The sequence below is a fragment of the Taeniopygia guttata genome, chromosome 3 (genome assembly GCF_048771995.1).
Source record: "Taeniopygia guttata chromosome 3, bTaeGut7.mat, whole genome shotgun sequence".
Classification (NCBI taxonomy): domain Eukaryota; kingdom Metazoa; phylum Chordata; class Aves; order Passeriformes; family Estrildidae; genus Taeniopygia; species Taeniopygia guttata.
The window spans coordinates 252,209-272,816 of record NC_133027.1 but is presented as its reverse complement, the minus strand read 5'-3'; the positions used below and the strand labels follow the sequence as shown (position 1 = coordinate 272,816).

At 52.5% G+C, this 20,608-nt stretch overlaps 3 protein-coding genes across 8 annotated transcripts in view; 2 read left to right on the top strand and 1 right to left on the bottom strand.

The window, feature by feature from the left end:
- The window catches only part of NRBP1 (nuclear receptor binding protein 1), a 34,116-nt gene extending 16,814 nt beyond the window's left edge, over positions 1-17,302 (top strand). Inside the window, exons 8-19 of one of the 3 annotated variants that reach the window (XM_012572967.5) lie at positions 2,267-2,290; positions 11,506-11,589; positions 11,842-11,900; positions 13,027-13,125; positions 13,200-13,332; positions 13,624-13,726; positions 15,306-15,356; positions 15,446-15,581; positions 15,667-15,720; positions 16,089-16,152; positions 16,240-16,295; positions 16,479-17,302. In XM_012572967.5, the coding sequence (XP_012428421.1) occupies positions 2,267-2,290; positions 11,506-11,589; positions 11,842-11,900; positions 13,027-13,125; positions 13,200-13,332; positions 13,624-13,726; positions 15,306-15,356; positions 15,446-15,581; positions 15,667-15,720; positions 16,089-16,152; positions 16,240-16,295; positions 16,479-16,577 (962 nt within the window). In that variant the 3' untranslated portion in view covers positions 16,578-17,302. Of the gene's footprint in view, positions 1-2,266; positions 2,291-11,505; positions 11,590-11,841; positions 11,901-13,026; positions 13,126-13,199; positions 13,333-13,623; positions 13,727-15,305; positions 15,357-15,445; positions 15,582-15,666; positions 15,721-16,088; positions 16,296-16,478 lie in introns of all 3 variants that reach the window. The other 2 variants (XM_030269850.4, XM_072926184.1) reach the window with 2 other exon arrangements.
- Positions 17,303-17,402: 100 nt separating this feature from the next.
- KRTCAP3 (keratinocyte associated protein 3) lies at positions 17,403-19,774 on the top strand. 4 transcript variants are annotated; one of them, XR_012054770.1, is made up of 7 exons: positions 17,403-17,612; positions 17,710-17,769; positions 18,291-18,491; positions 18,703-18,770; positions 18,900-19,034; positions 19,117-19,208; positions 19,383-19,774. XR_012054770.1 is itself a non-coding variant. In XM_030269854.4 (6 exons), exons 1-5 carry the CDS (start codon positions 17,403-17,405, stop codon positions 19,198-19,200), a joined length of 690 nt encoding a protein of 229 aa, XP_030125714.4. In that variant the 3' UTR covers positions 19,201-19,208; positions 19,383-19,774. The 4 variants fall into 4 exon arrangements, 2 of the variants coding, with proteins under 2 accessions (XP_030125714.4, XP_072782292.1); XR_012054771.1 differs by having other exon boundaries at positions 19,308-19,774; XM_030269854.4 differs by lacking the exon at positions 18,900-19,034 and having other exon boundaries at positions 18,703-18,837.
- Positions 19,775-20,032: 258 nt separating this feature from the next.
- IFT172 (intraflagellar transport 172) overlaps positions 20,033-20,608 on the bottom strand; it is a 38,400-nt gene continuing 37,824 nt past the window's right edge. The window contains exons 47-48 of the mRNA XM_004176677.6: positions 20,422-20,510; positions 20,033-20,189 (exon numbers count right to left, since the gene is read on the bottom strand). Coding sequence (XP_004176725.5) covers positions 20,100-20,189; positions 20,422-20,510 — 179 coding nt within the window. The 3' untranslated portion in view covers positions 20,033-20,099. The remainder of the gene's footprint in view (positions 20,190-20,421; positions 20,511-20,608) is intronic.

The window sequence follows — 20,608 nt, the reverse complement described above, 5'->3', positions numbered from 1 at the left end:
TTGCTTCGGTGAGGTGCAGCAGGAGGGACGTGTGTGTGCTTGTGCCAGGAGAAGTGGGTGTCTGTGCTGTTACAGCTGCAGGATGTGCTGGAGTGGGACTGCAGCTGCAGTGCTCATGTGCAGCTATTCCTGAGCAGACCTCTCTGCTCCACAGCTGTGGGCTGCCTGGCCCCCCTCACATTCAGAAGTGAATTTATCTAAAAGATTCTGGTCCTTTCCTAAATAAAAAAAGAAGTGATTGCAAGTGGGCTTGCGGTCAAAAGAGGAATTCTCCAGATAGGAAAGCTGTGACTCCAGTGCAGGCTGAAATTAAAGTTGGCAGTGTTTCAGGATGTCTTCCTCTTCCTGCAATGCCCACCCAATCAGAAAAGGCAAAGCTACATCCCCAGGACTGCTGGTTGTGTTGGAGCTTGAGCCTTTCTCCCTGGCACTGCTGCCTTTGCAGTGCCACATGGGCTGGGTTTGAGCTTTGGGCCTGGAACAGTTGCTCCAGGGTCACTAACAATTCCAGGCTCATGTTTGCTGCTTCCTGTCCTTGTTCTGTACAGCTGACTGGTATCTGAGCACTTCCCTGTTTACTTAAAAGCAGCAGGACAGTAATTTCCGTGGATTTATGGGAAACAAGGATTCAGTGCACTATGAGCTGTGCTTTGGTGCTGTCTCTGTCCCCAATACTGTGCTGGAGGCTGCTCCCAAAGTTCCTCTCCCTGTGGCTTTGGCAAAGAGAATACTTGCTGAATGTGGGGCAAAAGCCTGGCTAAGGCAGCTGCTGGTGTGCACTGCAGGACATCCTGCTGTCTGCTGGGGGAGGGCGTGCCAGGAGAGCAGGGTCATGTTGGAAATGTCTGGTGGTGGTTCCTGTGACACATGTTCAGGGGTGGGAACAGCCCTTTGCTCCTTGCTGCTCCCTCAGAGGCAGGAGCATGTGCACTGGCTGCACTGATCACTGCTTCTCTGTTCAGTATGTAAATCTGCATGCTGGGGTTCAGCTGTGGAAGAAAAAAGGAGTGGGAAGGAGGAAAGATTTTGCATCATGCTTTAATGCAAAAGCCATCCATAATCCATTCATTTGCTGATGTTTTATTCTCCAGTTCCATAAAGTGCAGAGTTTATAGATTTAAGGAGGATGTTTCAAATGAGTGGAGAGCTTCGGAGAACTCGTGATGGGGAGAGGAAAGCCACTTACAGCTCTTAAACTTGCCATGGTATATTCAGAGACTGGAATGTTCCACCTGATTTGTGGAGCTGTGATCGGATGAAAGCATTCCTTGTGACAAGTCCAAGTTGTGCCCTCTGTACTCTTCACAGAGCACACTGCAGCACAGTGGTGCCTCCGTGGGTGTCTGTGCTGTCCAGCAAGGGAATTGCTGCCAGGTGTGTTCCTGGGGCTGCAGCTGCTCTGAGTGCAGGAGGAGCAGGTGTACACACAGCGTGCCTGGTGCTGCTGCCTGCTCGTGTTGGCATTGCTGGGAGCTGTTCCTGGAATTCCCACTGGCAGTGTAAGAACCACTCACAGGTGGAAAGAAGTGATGTGTTTGGATTAGAAACTCTTTTGGGCAGCTCTTGGAGTGCCCCAGCAGAAGGGAGGCCTGAAGCTGCAGGGTCTCAGTGTCCTGTGGTGCTCCTGAGACATAGCTGTGTGTCAGCTGAGTGAGACCTTGATGGAGCAGAGAGGAGGCTCCGTGGAGTGCAGTGCAGATTTCCCCCTTGTGCCTCCAGGCATTGCTGCTGTGTGTCTCTCCTGGCTGCACCACACCTGACCTTAGGCTCTGGCTGTCTTTAGTCGTGTCTGCTCAGAGTCTGCGCTCGGTTCCAGGGGCTGGACTCTTACGGGTGTTAGCTCTGCTGTGGCATCATGTGGCTAGGTGTGTAAGTGTGGGTTCTCCTGCTGACATCTGTGGCCAGAAGCTACTGGGATGTAGGGAAAGGGAATTCTCTGCTGAAGGGGTGGGGTGGGTGGCACTGTAGGACACTCACAGAAGAACAGAATTTCCAGCTTCTTGGTCTCAGAGTCAGCCATAATCTTCTGCTTGCTCAGAGATGCCGTGTCTCCCCTGCCTGGTCTGGTTCTCAGGTAGAAGCCCTGATGTTCCTTAGGTAATTCTTTTGAAGAGGTGGCTGGAGGCAGGGCCCGGTGCTCAGTCCTGTCCCTGTGTGCCCTGACTCTGACCCAGCTGTCTCTATGGATGTAAGTGCTTTGCTGTTCACCAACTCATTGACTTTATCTCGTTTTACTTCCCGCTCACGGGCTGCTCTGTTACAACAGTCTTTCATAGGATATTTGCTAATGGTGAGCAAACTTCTCCGCTCCTGTGATGTGACTCCACTTATGTCATGTACATGATTTTATCTCTGTGTGTATCTGTATATATATATATTTATATATATATGTGTGTGTATCTATATTTGTAACACACAAACATACACACTGATGTATTTACAGTGTTCCCTTGCTATAAGGCTGTGTGTAAAACTGTTTGGCGTAGGTGCATCCTGCTTGGAGAGCTCATGTTCTGTGCTGGGATGCAAACAGTTCCTTGTGCTCTTGACCAGAGCCTTACAGAGAGGGAGCACTGCCCTTTGTGAAGTCTCCTGGTTGTTAGTTTTCTCCCTCTCCATGTTCTTAGCGTGTGCTAGTCCACGGGCCCTGTGCATGCCAGCTCCTGCATGTCAACAAGCCGTGCCTTGTTCTGAGCTCTTCCCAGCTGAACTTCCCATGTCCATTAGGCTCTTCCCTGCTGCTGCTCTGCTGCCCTTGGCTGGGATCCAGCCCTGGACTAGCCCCCACTGTGTGCTTGGCTATCCAATTGCTTGCTTGTAGTTTGAACTCCTTAGATGTGTTGGTTTTAAGATGAATGTTTCAGTGAATGTGTCTGGCTCCTGATGGCCAGATCCCTTCTGCCCCAAATGAGTCCCTGGATTGAAGTAAGCTTGGCTATTGATGTTTCCCCAGATAAATCTCTGGTTTTGGGGAGATCTGTGCACATGAGGAGGGAGTTGGGCTGGTGGGAGCCAGAGAAGGATTCGAGTGTTGCAATTTGTAACCCTATTGCATAGAACACCATGTTTATATTTAAAATAATTACTTATTTTATTTTTTGCCATCAGGGTTATTCTCTATGGTTAGAGTTTGTTTCCACTGAATTGGAAACCTACCAACCGTCAGCTGAAGTGGTGGAAAGGGCAAGGGCCTGACCAGATGGGCTCTGTGCCCTCCAGTTTGGCAGGAGGATGTGCTGTGCCACTCTGCATTGCCAGCAGAGCAGAGGCTCCTGGAAAGCTCAGTCTAGGATCTGCTGTAGCTCAGGGGGACAGTGATGTAGTCAGGGCTGGAGTCCTGAGGAGGGCAGGTGTCCCTGGAGGTGGCTGCAGGGTGGCAGAGCGGCAGCTAGTGGACTGGCCCAGGAAGGAGCCCACATCAGGGGAACCCCACGCTGAGGGCAGCACGGCTGAGGGCTGGCCAGCCTCTCCTCCAAAATCAAGTCATCCCTGTGAGCAGAACCAAAGGCCCTGGTTCTAGAAGGACAGGGGAAGTCTGAAGGAGCACTCTGCAGGCATAAGGAGATGCTGTGGTACCTCACCTGTGCTGAACAGCATCAGATGGCCTTGGAATACTGAGCTTTCCTGACTGTGAACTTGTTCTGACAGTCTGTTGTACCAGCAGGTACTGTGGGCATGACAGCTGGGGATGGTTTAAACCTTAGATCTTGAACAGTGATTTGGGTTTAAAAACACTCAGTCTAGGGTGTAAGGCTCCTGTTTTGCTTGAGCATTGAGCTCATGAGGCTGTGAGTGACATGTTTTCATGACTAATCTTATTTTAGTCATCACTTCACTCCCTTGGATTTTGTTGCCTGAACTTTAAATGTCATGCTGGTTTCCACATTCTTAACAGACACCTGAGGTGATGCAGAAATAAGAGGTTAGTAGGATGTCTTGGATCTGGCTTTTTTTTTTTTTTTTTCCAACTATGGCGGGTGTGGTTTTAAAAGGAAAATAATGGGTAATTAAAGTCACCAGACATAGAAAAATCTGCCATAAAAATGGCATGTTAGCATTGATTTAGGAAAATGTGAATTGGTGTAGTTTAGCTTTTCTAACTGTACAGTTTTATGTTTGAGTCAAGCACATTGTCTACCAAGCCAAACATTTTTTGTTCCTTAGAAACTTGACAAAACGAAGGCAGATATTCATATGGTTTGTCTGTGACTACAGGTGCTGCTGGGAATGAGATTGGGCAAGGGAATAGTTTTGAGTGGAACATTTTGTCTAGGAGAAAGTTCAAGGTTGGATCCAGGCTACATTTTGGGGGTGGCTGGTTTTTCTTTTAAAGGTTTGACTGCCATGGGTCTGTGTTGTCTGTGAAACTCTTGGTATAAAAGCCTGTCTCCAAGTGAAGGCATTTCTCATTTGGGTTGTTCTTGAGAAACTGATGAACAAACTGGGTTGAGTAGCATGAGGTTGATTTTAATGGTGAATGTTACAATGATGTAATTGTAGTGCTGTAGCTGCTGCTGTGATTACTATAGTGGCAGAAACAGTTCCAGAGACGTGCCCTGGGATTTTGTGTAGGCACAGAGTTAAAGCAGGAGGAGCAGCTATGGGTGAGTGACAGTCCATGGGTTCTGTCTGTGTTGGAATTCCAGCTGCCTCCTGCTGACCACGTGTTCTGTGTGTGTGTCTGGGGGAGGGTGGTGGGATTTTTAAGGTCCAATTTAGTGGGAAGAACTGGTGACCTTGGAGGCTTGTGGCAAAGATTTTCCTCCTTCTATGCTGTGATAGTAATAAACTTATTTTTATTTTGTAGAAGGTTTAAAAGCCAGCTCGTGTTCCTAGTACTTATTTCTCTAGGTCAGAGTACCCTCTGTGTGCTGCTGTGATTGACCTCATTCATGAAAACACCAGGAAACTATGGTCATCTAGTTTGGTTGTTGTTTTCAGTTAAGTAAGATATTTTAAAATGTTTAAATATCTCTGTTTAGTGCTCCAGGTTATGGAACATCAATTTTCTGAGGTCATTGTTATTTCTGTGTTGCACATTGAAGGCATTGCTGCTTCAGTTTTCTTCAGATCTGTTTTTTCTCTGCTTTTATGTGACTTTCCCAGTGGGCATGGGAATGTGAATTATAGTCATCCAGGTCTTCATTCACCCATTCTCATATTAGCACAGAAGTTGTGGGTGTCTCTTCCTTTCAGGGCCCTTTGGTTGAAGGCTTTGTGAACCTCAGCAGTTTAGGAAGCTCCTTTGTGCCAGTTCTGAAAAGATCACTTAAACACCAACAAGCAAGGGCAGCCTGTGGTGGCTGCCGGTGCCTGAGCAGGGGTGAGCTGTCTTCTCAAGAGGTCCCTCCCAGCCCAGACAGGTTTGTGGTTTAGGCCTGGAACTGTGTAGGCCAAGCAGTGTTTTCACTCTGGCACCTGCTTCCAAGGGTGAACTTTGCTGTACGTTAAATCTCCCAAGGTCCCTTTGGCACCTTGTGGAACAATGATAATCAAAGATGTGGAATTTGAAATCTGGGAAAGTTGTACTTGAAATTCTTGATATTGTGGGCCCTAATTGCATTTTAGAATGTACATAAATTGGTTCAGTCCCTGCTTCTGTTAAGCAGAGCTGCTCACAACAGAAGATCATCTTCATGGTTGTGTTTCTGAGGACTTGTTTTGTAGTGCACGTCTGTCTTCTGGGAGCAGATGGTTCCTCCAGAGAGCTCATTCTGTAGCACTTCAGTGAATGTCTGCTCTTGTTTTTTCTGATTGCCTGTAATTCTTGCACTGTGATGTGAACACATATATCTTTTTCATAGCAATATTGCATTGGTATATCCCAGTGAAGCCTTCATTCATCTGGTCTAGAATGTGGAACTTGGTTTTGGGTGCAGATTGCATATCTCCCAACACACTTAGTTAGTTGTATGTGATGAAGTGCCAATAAGCTCCTACGTCACTGTTTAGGAGCGTAGATTGACAGGTACTAATCTTACAGCACTTTTTTATCTGTTCTTGTTTTTCCTGCTCTGTCTACTTCTACTTTCTGCTTCCATGTAATGGATGTGGTAAAACACGTCAACTTAGAACTCTTAAGCAATCTTTTAAGTGTAAAAATACCCTTGCTGCTTCATGAGAAATGTGGCACAGTGTGATCGTGTCCCTCTCTGGCTCACTGACAGGAGTGTGTGCCCTGGCCCCAAAAGTAGCTGGTGATGCCCTGGGCTGCATTAAGCAAAACTTTGCCGGAGCAGGGAGCGGAAGGTCCTGGCCCTCTGCTCAGTGCAGCCACCCTGTAGATGCGGGCCCAGTGCTGTGTCCCCAGGACACGAGGGACAGGGACAAGCTGGGGACAGCTCGCCAAGCAGCCTGCGGTGCTGCAGGGCTGCAGCATCTCTGCCGGGGTAAGGCTGAGGGAGCTGCAGCTGCTGAGCCTGGAGCAGAGTGGGCCCCGGGATCGCTGGTGTGACACCTGCAGGGAGGGCTCTGCGGGTGAGCCCAGCGCGGGTGAGCCCGGCCCGGGTGAGCCCAGCCCGGGTGAGCCCAGCGCGGGTGAGCCCGGCACTCCTGGGGTGCCCGGGGACAGGAGCGGAGGCCACAGCACAGGCTGGACCCTGGATGGTCCCTCTGGACCCCGGACGGTCCCTCTGGACCCCAGGCATTGTCATTGTGGTACTGGCACAAGCACAGGTTGCCCAAGGCAGTGATGGAGTCTCCATTCTTGAAGTCACCCAAAAGCCATGTACATATGGTCCTGGGCAACCAGCTCTGGGTGTCCTTGCTGGGGCAGGGGTGTTGGACAAGGTGACCTCTGCAGGCCTCTTCCCACAAGAACCATGCCATGATTTTGATTCTGCGTTAATTTCTTTGGAGAGTAGCCTTCTCCAGTTTTTGTGTGACATTAACTCTCTATTGCCAGTACCACTGATTCTGTTCCAGCAGTGTTTTCTTAGGAGGGAACTATGGGCAGTGTTTTAGCAGAGGCTGGTTTCCTGCTCGGAAGCAGAAAAGCGTGTATGTGTGCATATGTGTGTAAGCACATGGGGAGCTTTACCTGCACTGGGAACACTGTAGTGAACTTTCCATACACTGAATCTATTTGCTCCTTCAGCTAATGATACTCAACTGCCAAAAATAATAAAATCCTGTTGCTTCTGGTGTCTCAGTGTTGCAAACATTTTGCAAATGCTGTTTGCAATCCCTGATACAGATCTGGGGGCTGTAGGGAGCTTTTATTCTGTGATCAGCATAAGTATGACACTTCTTCCTGTTTGACTCCTTGCTTAATGGCTGTATGCTTCTTTTATGCCAAATAACTTCCTAGTTCCTTATTTTCTAGGCCTTGCACTCCCTAATAAAAAAGCTTTTGTCATGACTGTGTGCAGAGAAAGGAAACTGTAACATTGTGGGTTTGTGCAGCCTTGTACCCTTTTGCAGGAGTGAAAGCATCTGGGGCATATGAGTGCAGGGGATAACAATGTGACCTCATACCTCTCCTGGCCCTGTGGTCACCCCTTCATAGCTGCAGAGGGTGGTCTTGGGTTCAGTTGATAATTTTTAGGTCCCTGGTGGTGCAGTCCCATTGCTGAGTTGCACAGCAAGCCTGGGACAATCTTAGAGATCAGTTGTTGATCCTTTCACTGACACCTGGTTTCCCCCTGCTTTCTGTTGGCCAGGGCAATGGGCCCTTTGTTGAGGAGGCAGTCCTGTTCTGCTTTGCAGCACACTCACAAGAACCCAAACAGCTCAGTGGCTGCTGCAGGAGGCAAGGAAGGGCAGTAGGACAGGGCCTGGGGAGGACTGTGGCACTGGAGATCTTTGCTTCCTGCAAGGAGGAAGTTCTGAGTGCAGAATAAAGGCACCCGTGAGATGGACACTGCACAAGAGGGAAGTGTCCTCTGCAGCAGGGAGCGTTCCAGAGCAGGGGCTGGATGCCCAGGCAGCTCTGCTAAACCTGCTGTGGGGACAGCTAGGAAGGAATGCCACCATTGCCTCCTTGGCTGGCACTGCTAACACCCAGTGGGCACACAGACTGTCCACTTACTCTGGCCAACTCTTTTTGCATGTTCTTGAGGGTTTGAGAAGTGGGACTGGCTACAGCATGTTCCTGTAGGAATGCCCATTATCTCTTTTTATGTTTTTGTTGTCAGATTGAGTTCAGTTTGTCAAAGACAGGTTGCTTGCCCTACCTTCTGCTATGCTTCACATTTCTTCCTACCACCTGTCCTGCTCAGACACCGTATTTGGTTGAACCTTTTTCTAAAATTCATCTCTGCTAATTGCCTACCAGAATTTTCAATTCCCATGGGACTGTCTTGTAATCTGCCCCTTGTAGTCACCTTCTTGTGGCTGAGAAAGACACATTTGTTGTTATTGTTGGTGATCTGGCTTTCCTTTTTAGTTCTCATCATTTGTCTCAGTAGCCATCCTCAGCCTTCATCCATCCAATCATGCACAGCATGGAGCCAGTTTGAGAATATAAAAATAGGTGTAGAAGTGACAGATAGCAGCCATGTGTGAGTCAGGCAGGACAGCATGTGTCAGAGGTAACTTCAGGTGTGTGTTCTTACCTGGTACAATCAGGAGGTTGGTTTAAAATTTAGGCTCAGGTGAAGCTCCCAAACCCCTGCTGTTGCTAAGTGGGCCATACATCAAGATGACCTGCAACAGTGACCAGACCAAACCCAAAGTTTATTGTCTTTGGGTTGTCTTCATGTAAAATCCTGTCACAGTTGTAACAGCTGCTGTGTTGAACACACCTGCAGGAAATTTTTCAGAGCTGACCTCAGAAGCAAGTTGTGCTGTCAGTGCTTAGAGCAGGACTGTGTCTGGCAGGGCTGTCCCTGCTTAGCTCTGAGACACACAGGATGTTCTGGGGGTCTGATGTCTTTTGACCCTGTGCTACCTCAGCTCTGCAATAACAGAGTGAGGTGACATCTGTCACTTCAGCCAAGCTGCACATGAGCTGGGATATCAATGGCTGGAACTGGCAAGTGTGGCTGATCAAACCCAGCTCCAGAGCCAATCTCTACAACAGTGATGGAAAACACTCCAGTGGGACTCGGCACGTTAGGAAGCCCAAAGCCCAAAGTACCAGAGGGAACAGGTCCCTGGCTGACCCACAGAATCAAAGTCAGAGCTGCCTGTGTCAGTTCTGTGTGTCTGAGTTGGAGGGTCCCACGGACAGTGCAAGCCCGGTTCTTTCCAGAAATGCTGGTGCTGCTGCAGAAGGTCTGTAGGACCTGGATGCAGAGGAGCTGATTATCAAGGCTGGCTGGACCTCATTAAGGACACTATGGAGGCTGGGTTGGACTTTGACTCTACCTGCCTGTTTGGTGTGGAAGTGCATCAGCCGTCACTGCTGAGGTTTCTGTTGATAATCTGTTCTGTGACTGCCTCATCCCTGTCCTTAAATGGGCACAGGAGCCAAGAACAGAGTGCCTGCACAGTGAACTGGCCCTTGCCATCCAACACGTGCTCATAACAGGATTTAAAGACACTGGGAAATGAAGCTGGTCACAACATTGTGTGGAGGGTAACTTTCCTTGGCTGATTCTGCTCTGTATTTGGCAGGACTGGGTTGTCGAGTTTTTGGTCCCTGTTTCCTTTTACAATGCATTTTTCTGATAAGGAAGGCAGAACAAATAGAAGAGTTCAAAAATAATTTATTTTCTCTCCACATTGTCTGCTTTGCCACTGGGAGTCCCTCTGGCATGCCTGCAGTAGCTGCAGGTGTAAAAGGTGTCACAAACATCTGTATGATAGTTTCTGTTGGGCACTGCATTGGGCACAGAGACATCCAGGATCCCATAAATAACAATATAAATCTGATGTTGGAAGAGAAGAGTTTCTGAAGCCTAAAATACTCTCTTTAGAAAGCCTGACATGAGAACCCAGTGTGCTGGACAAGCCATGAGTGCTTTACTTATGTGCCAAGTCTGGCACTGGCTGGATGTGGGGCTGACGGGTGAACTCCAGCAGCACAGGAGCACATCCACTCCAGTTCAGAGGACTGGGCAAACTCCAGTTGTAACTGACGGAAGAGTACAAAATACTAAGGTGAACAGAAGTCCAGAACTCATAACTTGGGTGCTGATGAGGATCTGGCATTTTCTGGCTCCTCGAGGGATGCTTTGAGCTCCTTGTCATGTGGGGGGGTGTTGAGTTCCTTTTGGGGCAGAGTCTCCAGCAGAGAGAACTGGTGTGATGGTACACAGCCCTGGCCAGAACTTGTCTGAAGCAGTCAGTGTCACTGGGAAAACAGAACGGGTCTTGGAGAAAAACAAAGCATGTAGCTTATGCTGCTTGGTGGTGTGAAGGTGAGAGGATCTGGAGATGTCTGGGAACAGGTGAGCACTAGGAATGAAGTCATCTTGCTGGACTCCTAGGATCAGAGCTAACACAGGGAACAGAAAGCAGTTATTTGTGGATGGTTGGTTGGTAAAGAAGCCCCTAGCTATTGGAGCAAGCTCTGCTTCCAGCACTCAGATTGGGTAATATGATTTGGTATGTGCCATGCAGTAAGGCTCAGCTGAGTTACCAAGGCAGGTCCTTCTTGTCTGACTAGATCCCAGAGAATATCTCCTCTCTGAAGCTGGTAACTAGTTACTCAGCTGGAAATCCTCCTCAGTGTGGAAAAATGCAAGTGGTTTGGCACATCCCAGCCCACATTGTGCCAGTACAGACAGGGACTGATTGTGATTGTCCAGGAGGGTGAGCAGGTGGGACATGGGCCTGGGACTCTGGGACTGGGCACATTCCAGTGTGACAGTAGAGCTTTAAATGGGTGGTGGCTCTGTGCTCCCTGCCCACCTTGGTGTTTCTCCCTGGCAGACAGCTGCTTCATTTCAGAGAGTTGTTTGCAGTCTCTGCAGAGATGGCTGTCCCAAATGCTTATCTTTCATGGGGGTCCATACTTATGCTCTGCTCATTGTTCTTGTGCCTGCAAGTTTATTTCCTCCCCGCAGCTATGAGTGGTTTTTGGAGGTGCTGGCTGCTGGGAGGTTCTGCTGTCTGGGTGGTCACCTCCCTTCGCCTCAGCAGCTTGGCTTGATTCTTGTCTGGAGGTGCTTTGGCACCAGCATCCTCCTAAAATGTGGAAGAGTTGCCTGGTAGGTCCATCCTCCCAGACCTCTGAGGTGGTGACCAATTGCAATGACCTTGGCATCTCTGGCTGTTCCTCAGGCTGCTATTCTGAATGAGTTGCTTGTGACAAATGCTGTAGATCTGTTTGAAGTTAGGCATTTCAGCTGAGAGCTGTTCCCACCTTGTCCCCCCGCAGGCAGCAGTTGTGGTCTCCAGGTTTGCCCTTGGAGAGTGATGTTAAGCTGCCAAGGAAGCAATGCAGGAATGTATTGGGTCGGGGCAGGTGACAAGAGATGAAGGCTGTGAAGACTCACCTTAACACCACCATTCTGCCCCTTTGGGCTCCAAGGGCCTGGAGTTGCAGGTGTTCCCTGGGATCTCATCAGGGATGCGATGTGGTTTCCTGTATCCCAAGCATTCCTGGTTTTCTTCTAGTGGCACCGGACACAATTAACAACCACGTGAAGACCTGTCGTGAGGAGCAGAAGAACCTGCACTTCTTTGCCCCGGAATATGGAGGTATGGTGTGGCTGTGGCTGCAAGCTTGGGGATTTTTTGGGATCCTTCCAAGCTGTTCTGCACCTTGTTCTCAGTTCCAGGCTCCTGGTAAATGCCACATTAACAGTTCTGAGCCATTTGCCTGCTGAAATGCTTCAGCTCTTCTGTTCTTTGGTAGCAGAGGAGGGAGAAGCTGCAGGACTGTCCCTGAATGCAGAATGCTGCTGCTGCATGCAGAACTGACTGATAACAATTCTATTTCTGTGTTTACAGAAGTTGCCAATGTCACCACTGCTGTGGACATCTACTCCTTTGGGATGTGTGCACTGGAGGTAAGTGTCAAACATGGACTGTGGGACAGAGATGATGAATCTGATGAAACAGAGCTCTGGAAGGGCTGTGGCCATGGGTGGGTTTGCTCAGTGACAAGTATGTTTTGTTCTCAGAGCCAAGTGCACTTTGCCTTGGAGATATCCCTATGGAGGCTCTCTCAAGTGCCTCACTAAGAAGTAAATAGCTCAAAGATTTGCAGTTCTTCCCCAGATTCCTATTGGGTAATGAATTACTTAGCAGGTCTTGGCCAGTCCTGAATTCAGACTCGCTGGCTGGAGGGAATAGTCACTGCTGTGGACTGTTATGTAATGTCCATGTATGTGACCAGTGCCTGGGGTGTTTGGAGCAGAGGACAGCTGCAGTCTGTCACTTTGTCTGGGTGAACCTGTTCCCATCTGATAGAGGTGCTGGTTGCAGTTGATGGGAGGCTGCCATACTGGTTGTAGCAGCTTTGTGCTTCCTCTGTCCTTGCAGTAGGTCCAAGTCCAGGCAATGGGAGCTGTTGTTAGGAGGATTTTCTGAAAATTGGCAGAATGAGCCAGTACAAGGAACCGTCAACCTGCACTGCACATTCCGTTAGTGAAGCAGGAAGAGAACTGTGGAAAGATACAACTTTTAGGAAACAAAACTTAAGCTGAATGCAGAGACATTCTCTGCAATATTTTCCAGCCTTTCCTAGCTGGGAATTAGTGTCTGTGTAGTTGTCTGGAGACCATTCTTGATGTGTTGTGTGCTTGCTCTTGTTCTGTGATGCAGAGCTATTCACACAGCCAGAAGGGACACTGTCAGATCCTGGCAGTGATCCAGTCACTGTTTCATTATGGAACTGTCAAACAGAATAACAGGCCAGTGGATCATGAGGTTCAAAATGGAGACACTTACTGTCCAGGTTGTTGCTGGCAGAGTTCCCAGGGCTCCCTGGCAGTCTTGGGGTATTAGGAGCAAGCTGTTGTAATGAGGCAGCCATTCTCTCTGCCTCTCCAAATGTGACCTTAAGCACCCCCAAACAGCTTGGCTGTGGTGATCTCATGCTTGGCAGTGGTCTCCGCAGTGGTCTCCTTGAGCCTGTCTCCCATGCAGTCTGTCACTCCCGGTGGAGTCTGATGCTCTGCTCTGTGTTTGCAGATGGCAGTGCTGGAGATCCAGGGGAACGGGGAGTCATCCTACGTGCCGCAGGAGGCCATCAACAGTGCCATCCAGCTGCTGGAGGACCCCCTGCAGCGGGTGAGCCACGGGGCGTGGTGCCCTGAACTGCTCTGCTGCTGCTGCTTGTTGTCTCATGCAGGTTTTTTCTCTAGGAGTTCATTCAGAAGTGTCTAGAGCAGGACCCTGGCAGGCGCCCCACGGCCCGGGAGCTGCTGTTCCACCCGGCGCTGTTTGAGGTGCCATCGCTGAAGCTGTTGGCTGCTCACTGCATCGTTGGGCACCAGCGTGAGTACAGAGCCCTGGGAGCCATGTCCCCACGTGGGTCAGTGCTCTGCAGAGCTTTGCTGAGCTGTCAGTGCTCACCCCAGTGAGCTGGCGCCCTGGGAACTGCCCTCCCCGTGCCCTGCTGCTCTGCAGGTTCCTGGCTATTGGACACAGCTGTGGGGCTGGGAGGGCTGTGGTGTCCGATCTGCTCTGAGTGCATCAGAGAGCATAAGACCTCTGCACTTTTCTTTGCTTTTCTAGGGCTGGAGAGGAACTGCAATTGCTCCAAGTTACTCCTCTTTTTTTTAATAGATATGATTCCTGAAAATGCTTTAGAAGAAATGACCAAAAACCTCGACATGAACGCAGTGTTGGCAGAGATCAATCACGAGGACAGGGAAGGAGTCAAGATGATGTGAGTCCCTATGGTGTGCTCAGGGGAGCAGTGTTGGGCACTGGTGTGAGCCCAACACCAGTGGGACTCTGCCCAGCACCTCAGTGTTAGTATTTCCCCAGTGACTGGCTGCCAGTGGGAGCTGGTGGAGCTGGAGGTGAAGGAGCAGTCACTGTCTGGGCACACACACTTCTGGGGAGGGTTATTCCTGCATGGAAGGAGACCTTGCACCTGTTTCCAGGGAGTAGATTCTGTGCAGCTGAGATGAATTGTTCCTCAAATGGACAGATGAAATGAACATGCTGTAGTTGGAGCAGTCCCCAGCAAAATATGGCTTTGGGAAGGTGCTTGCTCACTTCACAGAAGGGGTTCCTCAGTGTTCTCCTAATGGAGCATCCATGCACAGGGAAAGGCAGTTGAGGCAGCTGTCAGTGACACACGACACTACTTACACTGTAGGGAGTTACCTAAGGGAATGCCTGTAATATATATGGAGCAAGCAGAGTGCCAAAAAAGTGATATAGACTTTGGATAACAAAGCTTTGAGTAGTCAAGGGATTAGCTGAAGACTAGGATGTGAACACTGTATTCCCAGAGAAGCCCAGAGTGCTTCCAGGGGAGCCCAGAGTCCTGGGATGCCCAGGCTGCTGAACAAGAGTGACCAAGATGACAAGGAAGAACATCTCCATCCGTATAAGCAGCTCTCGGAGCCATAGGGGCCCTTCCAAAAGCTCACATTCCAGTTGTCATAGTGCTAGGAAATATAGTATGAAATTCCTTTTGGAATGTTTTTGGTACAGTTTCAAAATGGAGGACAAGTGAACAAGCAAAGCTGTACAAGAGAGATCCTTCCATGCATGGGATGTCAGTCTCTGCAGGCGGGGCTGTCCATGGGTGCCAGCCTGGAACTGGCTTTTTGCTAGTGCCACACCTCAGAGGTGCTGGAAAAGAAAAAGAAAGCAGCAATGACTTGAAATGTCAGGATCATTTCTGGATGGTTCAGCAGACTACCATGCAAACCAAGCTGCTAGGAAAAAAACCTATAAATTTTTGTTGAAAACTACTGCTGTGTTACGAGGATGGGATGATCCCAGCTGCTGGGGATGTGGAAGGGGCTGGAGAGTGGTCTGGGAGCTGAGGTAGGGTGTGCAGCCCATAAAGCTGAGGGCTTTGAGGACATCCTGTCAGGCTTCCAGCAGTTTTGCAGTCCTTGCCTCATCTCTGGAATGCTTCAGAGCAGCCTTGAGACAGGGGTTTGGCTTTTTTAAGTGTTTGTTGCAACCAGGGACCTGGTATGGCAGGTGTTTGTGAAACAGCTCACCAGGAACAGTGTCATTGGGCCACCCTCCAAATAACTGCATTGCACCGTTCTTAGGGATGTGAGACTGGCTCTGCCATAACTGCTGCCTCATCCTTAGCTCCTGAAGGTAGTTATGTCCTTAAGGGAAGGTAAGAGCTTGTTGCACCAGCTTATATATAGTCCACAGCCATCCTGCCTCTGGACACAGCCCAGGACATGGGGATTTAAAACTGCACCTCGGGAGACTTGAGTGGATGGTACTGTGAGATGATTTCTCATCTCAGGACATTTTTTTTCCAGCTTCTCTCAATCTCCAGCGCTGGAGCTGGACAAGTTCCTGGAGGATGTGAGGTAAGAGGGATTTTTTTAAGACACCTCCCACTGTGTGCGAGACGGGAAAAATTTTGGAGAGTTATAACCTCAGATGCTGCTCCTTGTAGGAATGGAATCTATCCCCTCACAGCTTTTGGGATGCCACGACCCCAGCAGCCCCAGCAGGTTGTGGTGAAATCTCCCATTGCTCCCCCGTCAGTGAAAACCCCAACTCCAGAGCCCGCTGAGGTGGAGACCCGCAAGGTAAAGGCAGGGGCTCAGCCTCGCTCTCCCATGGCCAGGCAGGGCTGTGGGGCAGCTGCTGATGAGCTCTATGCCTCTGTTCCAGGTGGTGCTGATGCAGTGCAACATCGAGTCCGTGGAGGAGGGGGTGAAGCATCACGTATGTTTTACGTCTGGCTGAGAAGGGGGAGGCCGAGCTGTGCAGGGCTCATGGCTCTGAAGTGCTGCTGGTGCCTGGGGTAACCCTGCACTGCTGCAGCTGCCACCATCAGGACCCAGAGCCTGACCCAGGCCTGTTCCTGCTGCTGACCTGGCACCTGGGCCCACCCCCAGGTCCAGACTTCCAGCGCAGGATGGTGCTGCCAGCTGCACCATCCAGGATGGAACTGGCTGTGTCTGTTCTATTAGATCCCCGTGGGGCTCTGGAGGGGTGGTTCCCATCTCAGGGGGCATTTCTAGGGTTGCTTTGGGCTTGCCATCGCAGTCTGAAGGACTGCAATCCCTCATGAGAATTTCTTTGCCCTGCAGCTGACACTGCTGCTGAAACTGGAAGACAAGTTGAATCGACACTTGAGCTGTGACCTTCAGCCCAGTAAGTACTCCCTTCTGCCCCTGCCGAGGGGCACTGGGGCCAGCAGCACGCTGGGACCAAGGACTGACATCTTTCCTTGTGTTGCAGATGATAACATACAGGAGCTGGCAGCTGAACTGGTCCAGCTTGGATTTATCAGCGAGGTAAGCAGGGGCTCAGGTAGGGCTATGGGCCTACCTGTTCCTTCCTCAGCATTCAATGGTTTATGCCCTTTTTGGGGTGATGAGGCAGGAGGAATAAGCCAGGTCCCTGCCTTGGGGGTCTCCAGCTATGCTCTCAGCTTTCAGTGGATGGGGTTTACCCCTCACTGTCCTTGTTCTTGCCAGGCTGACCAGAGCAGACTCACCTGTTTACTTGAAGAGGCATTTAGCAAGTTCTACTACACTCGGAATGGAGCCCTGACGGCCGTGACTGTGTCATCTTAGCCCCGTGGCTCCTGGGCAGCCAGTGTGGCCTCGCTGCCTGCGGCCCATCTGTGTCTGCCCACCACTGTCGGGCATCCGCAAGACCCCAGCTGCAGTGCTTGGAAGCTCATCCTGCATGTGCCGTGGCTGGGCTCATCGACAGTCCTCCCTGCCCGCCTCCTAAAGAGGACTTTGCGCATCAGTATTATTTCCAGCCCTGTTTTTGTTGGGATTTGCCAGGTTGTGCTGTGGAGCTGAGGCCTGGCTTGGGGAATTCTGCAGCCCCACTCATGTGCATGGAGTTTGTTCTGTTTGAATTGTACAAAGTGTCTTTTGCACAGCACAGAAATGGGTTTTTTTTCTTTTTCTTTTTTTTTTTTGGTTTTTTTTTGTTTTGTTTTGTTTTGGGTTTTTTTTTTTTTTTTAATTTAAAGGTAAGCAGGGGTGGGCCCCTAAGCCCTGCACCCCCGGTCACTCCCCCCTTTCCCGCGCCACGGGCCCAGGGGTGGCCAGGTTCGTCCCCGCTCCCCGCCCGGCGCTTTGCTCCCGCCGCCGGCTGCACTTTGTTTACTGGTTCGCACGCGCCGGGGCCACGGCGTCTGCTGGCCCCGGGCTGCGGCCCCGTGGCCCCTGCAGCCCCCGGCCCTTACCGGGGACGCCCGGGGCCCTGCGTCGTCCTGGGGCCGAGCCGCGGCTCCCGCATCTCGTTTCTATCATTTCCTATTTTTAATAAACTGTTTTGTAAAGACGCGAGTGCCGCCTCTTGCAGGGCGGGGCGGGCCGGGGGGGCCGGGCCGAGCCGCCCGTCCCTGCCCCGGGGCGGAACCGGCGGCGGCGGCGGCGGCCATGGCTGGGGGGCGGCGGGGAGCGGGAGCGCTGGCGGAGCCGCGGCGGCTGATGCGCTCGGGGCTGGGGCTGATCGTGCTGGGCCACGGCAGCCTCGTGCTGGGCGCCATCGTGCACGGCTCGGTGCTGCGGCACGTAGCCGGCGCCCGCCGCGCCGTCACCCCCGAGTACGCGGCGGCCAACGTGGTGTCGGTGTGCTCGGGGCTGCTGGTGAGCGCGGCCGGGCCGGGCGGGGGGCGGCCGGGCCGGGCGGGGGGCGGCGGGCCCTGCCCTGCCCGGGCCCTGCTGAGCGCAGCTCTCCCCGCAGAGCATCGCCGCGGGCATCGTGGCCATCCTGGTGTCGCACAACCTTTCCCGGGCGGTCCTGGTGAGTGCGGGGCTGCGGCCGAGCAGGCGGGGGGCCTCGGCGCGGCCCTGTCCCGCCGGCAGCCGCTCCCTTGGACCTTGGCCCCGCGGGCTCCTTCCGCCTCGGCGGTGGCTGCCGGTGTCACCTGTCCCCGGCTCGGCCCCGCCGGCCGCTCCGGGAGGATGGGAGCGCCGTGCCCGGGCAGAAGCGCTTCGGTGGGCGAAGCTGCAGCCGGGTCGGGGGTCCCGCGTGGTCTCGCAGGGTGGGCGGACACGGGGCAGGGTGCGCTGGGCTGGACTGCGGCTCCCGCGGAGCCTGCTCTCCACGGAGCCCGAGAGAAGGGGCGTCCAGCGGTGCCGAGCTCACAGGGGGTGGAAGGATGCCAAAGGTGCGAGAGCCTCATCCGAGGGCAAGGCTGAACCGCCCTGGAAGAGGCAAGAGATCGTGTGTAGTTCGGGAGCAGTTCTGCAGAGGCACGGGTGCCCGGCCTGAGCGATTCCCCGGGCTCGTGCCAGTCCCACTCGTATTCTTGCCGCCTGCAGCACTGGACCCTGCTCGGCGTCTCTGTGCTGAACTGCCTCCTGTCCACGGCGTGCAGCGTGGGGCTGGCGCTGGCCATCGCCCTCACGGTGCACAGCCGGGGTACGCACCTGGTCCGGGGCTGCAACAGCTCCGCGCTGCCCGTAGACGCCCGTGCAGCCATTGCCACCAACGACTGTCCCTTCAACACCACGCGCATCTACGTGAGTCTGCGGCGTCACTGCACACCCCCACTCCTCCCATCACCCCCTTTCTCCCTCTGCTTTCTCTCGTCTTTCTTTCCACTCTGACTCTCCCTCCTGCTTCCCTTCTCTCCATCTCCCCCTTCTTTCTCCTGCTCTCCACATAGTCTTTGCTGAGTGTGTTGAGCCAGCCTGGTGCAGTGCCCACGTTCTTGTGACCCCTGCTCCGCAGGACACAGCCCTGGCCCTCTGGTTCCCCTCCCTGCTGCTGGCAGCTGCAGAAGCCGTGCTCTCGGGCAGGTGCTGTTTGGTGGCTCTCGTCTACCAGGGCATCGGGCCCTGTGCACACAGCTATGGCAAAGAGCAGGTACGCCCCGCTGAGCTGGACAGATCTCCCCCATGATTCCTGCCTTTGTGCTGCATTTGTAGGGTTCTGGGTTCTGCTGGGACCAAGGAGGCAGCAGTAGGGGGGATGCAGAGTTGGAACCTCTTCTAGACAGCCTAAGTGCCAGACCAGCACCCCTTCATGGGGAGTTGCAGAGGGACTCTTTCTTCATCCTCCTGGTAGCCAGGCCTGTTCTTTTTTTGTGAGAACACTGCCCAGCACATGTTCTTGCCACCCTACACTTCTTTTTTTTTCCTCTAGTTGGCCAGGCCAAGTACAGCAATGGAGAAGCCACTCCGTGAGAGGCAGCAGCTCCTGGCAGGACTTGCTGAGTCTCCTGCGTAGCTGGAAAGGTGAGTGCACCATGTGGGCCGTACCTGGGATGGGGGGAGCAGGCTTTGCCATCAAGAGGGCCCATGTCAACACCAGCCCCCGAAAACACCTCTTCCTAGGGACATGGTCAGATGAGTCAGTGATGCTGGGCCCTGCAGCACAGCCTGGCACTGACACTGCTCCATCGCTCCCAGGTCCTGCTGCAGGAGTGCTGTGATCCAGCAGGGTCGGGGGCAAGGTGATGTCATACCTCCTGCAGTGGGGCTGCAGCGGTGAGGATGTGCCTTGGCCCCTCCCCCCAGCTCCACCCCCCTACCTGGGACAGACCCTGCAGGTGCTGTGGGCCCCAGATGCTCTCCCATCCTCTCCCCAAGCTGCCAGGCCCTTCCTGGTGTGCTGAAGGCTCTGTTGGTTTCTGTCAGCAGTGACAGGGGTGGGCAGAGGTTCTGGGTCCCAAGTCCTGGTGCCATTGCAGGCAGGGCAGCTGGCTGTGCCTGTGCTCGAACATGTCAGGGAACAGAAGGGGAAGAGTCCCTTTGGTGTGGATCTCTAGTTTTCTTGAATAAATAAACCTTTCCATACTGGCTGTTCTGAGTGGCTCTGCCAGGTGAGTGCTGGTTGTGAGCAAGGTGTGCCAAGAGAAGGAAAGTACAGCTGCTCTGTGAGCCCATCCCTGTGCCTGCCACTCCCCAAGCACAGGGATGTTGACAGAGCCATGGCCTCAGTGTGGAAGTCATCCACAGACGTGGGGGTTGAGACACATGTACAGGGGTTGCAGCCCTGTGCCCAGCAGCTGCAGTGTTCTGGGCCCAGCATTCCCTGGCAAACAGGAGCACTGCAGGGCTGAGATAACATATTTATTGGATGTGGAAGGTGCTGAGGAACAGGGCAAAAAGCTGCCACAGTCCTGCTTACTGGAATGAGAAGCTGGTGCTTGGGAGTCCCCCACACCACCGTCGGAGGAACTCGATCACATCCTGGCCCGCAGGGCTGTGGGATGTCTGCAGAAAGAGAGAGGCCTTGGCATTGGAAAGGGCACTCCTGTGCCCCCTGCCTGAAGGCACCTCATGGGCTGGCAGGACCAGGTCTGGTAATCCCCACCAAGCAGCACTGCCAGGAGAGTGCAGTAAACTGCCCTGGGACAATGACTGACCCAGAAGGATGCTGCATTGTCAGCAGGAGGGGCTGAACCCCACCCACAGCCTGTCTCCCTGCCTGTGGGTTCTGGCTCACCTTGACAGCCATCACGAATTTGTACCACGCATCCTTCTTCACTTCTCGGCCTGGCCTCAACTCAATCTTGTTTCCTAGCACTGGGTACCCTGGGCACAAAGTGACACATTCAGAACAAGCTGAGCCTCACAGCAGGCCCCTGGTGCACCCCTTCCCTGTGCTGCAGCTGGGGCTGCCCCAACAGCAC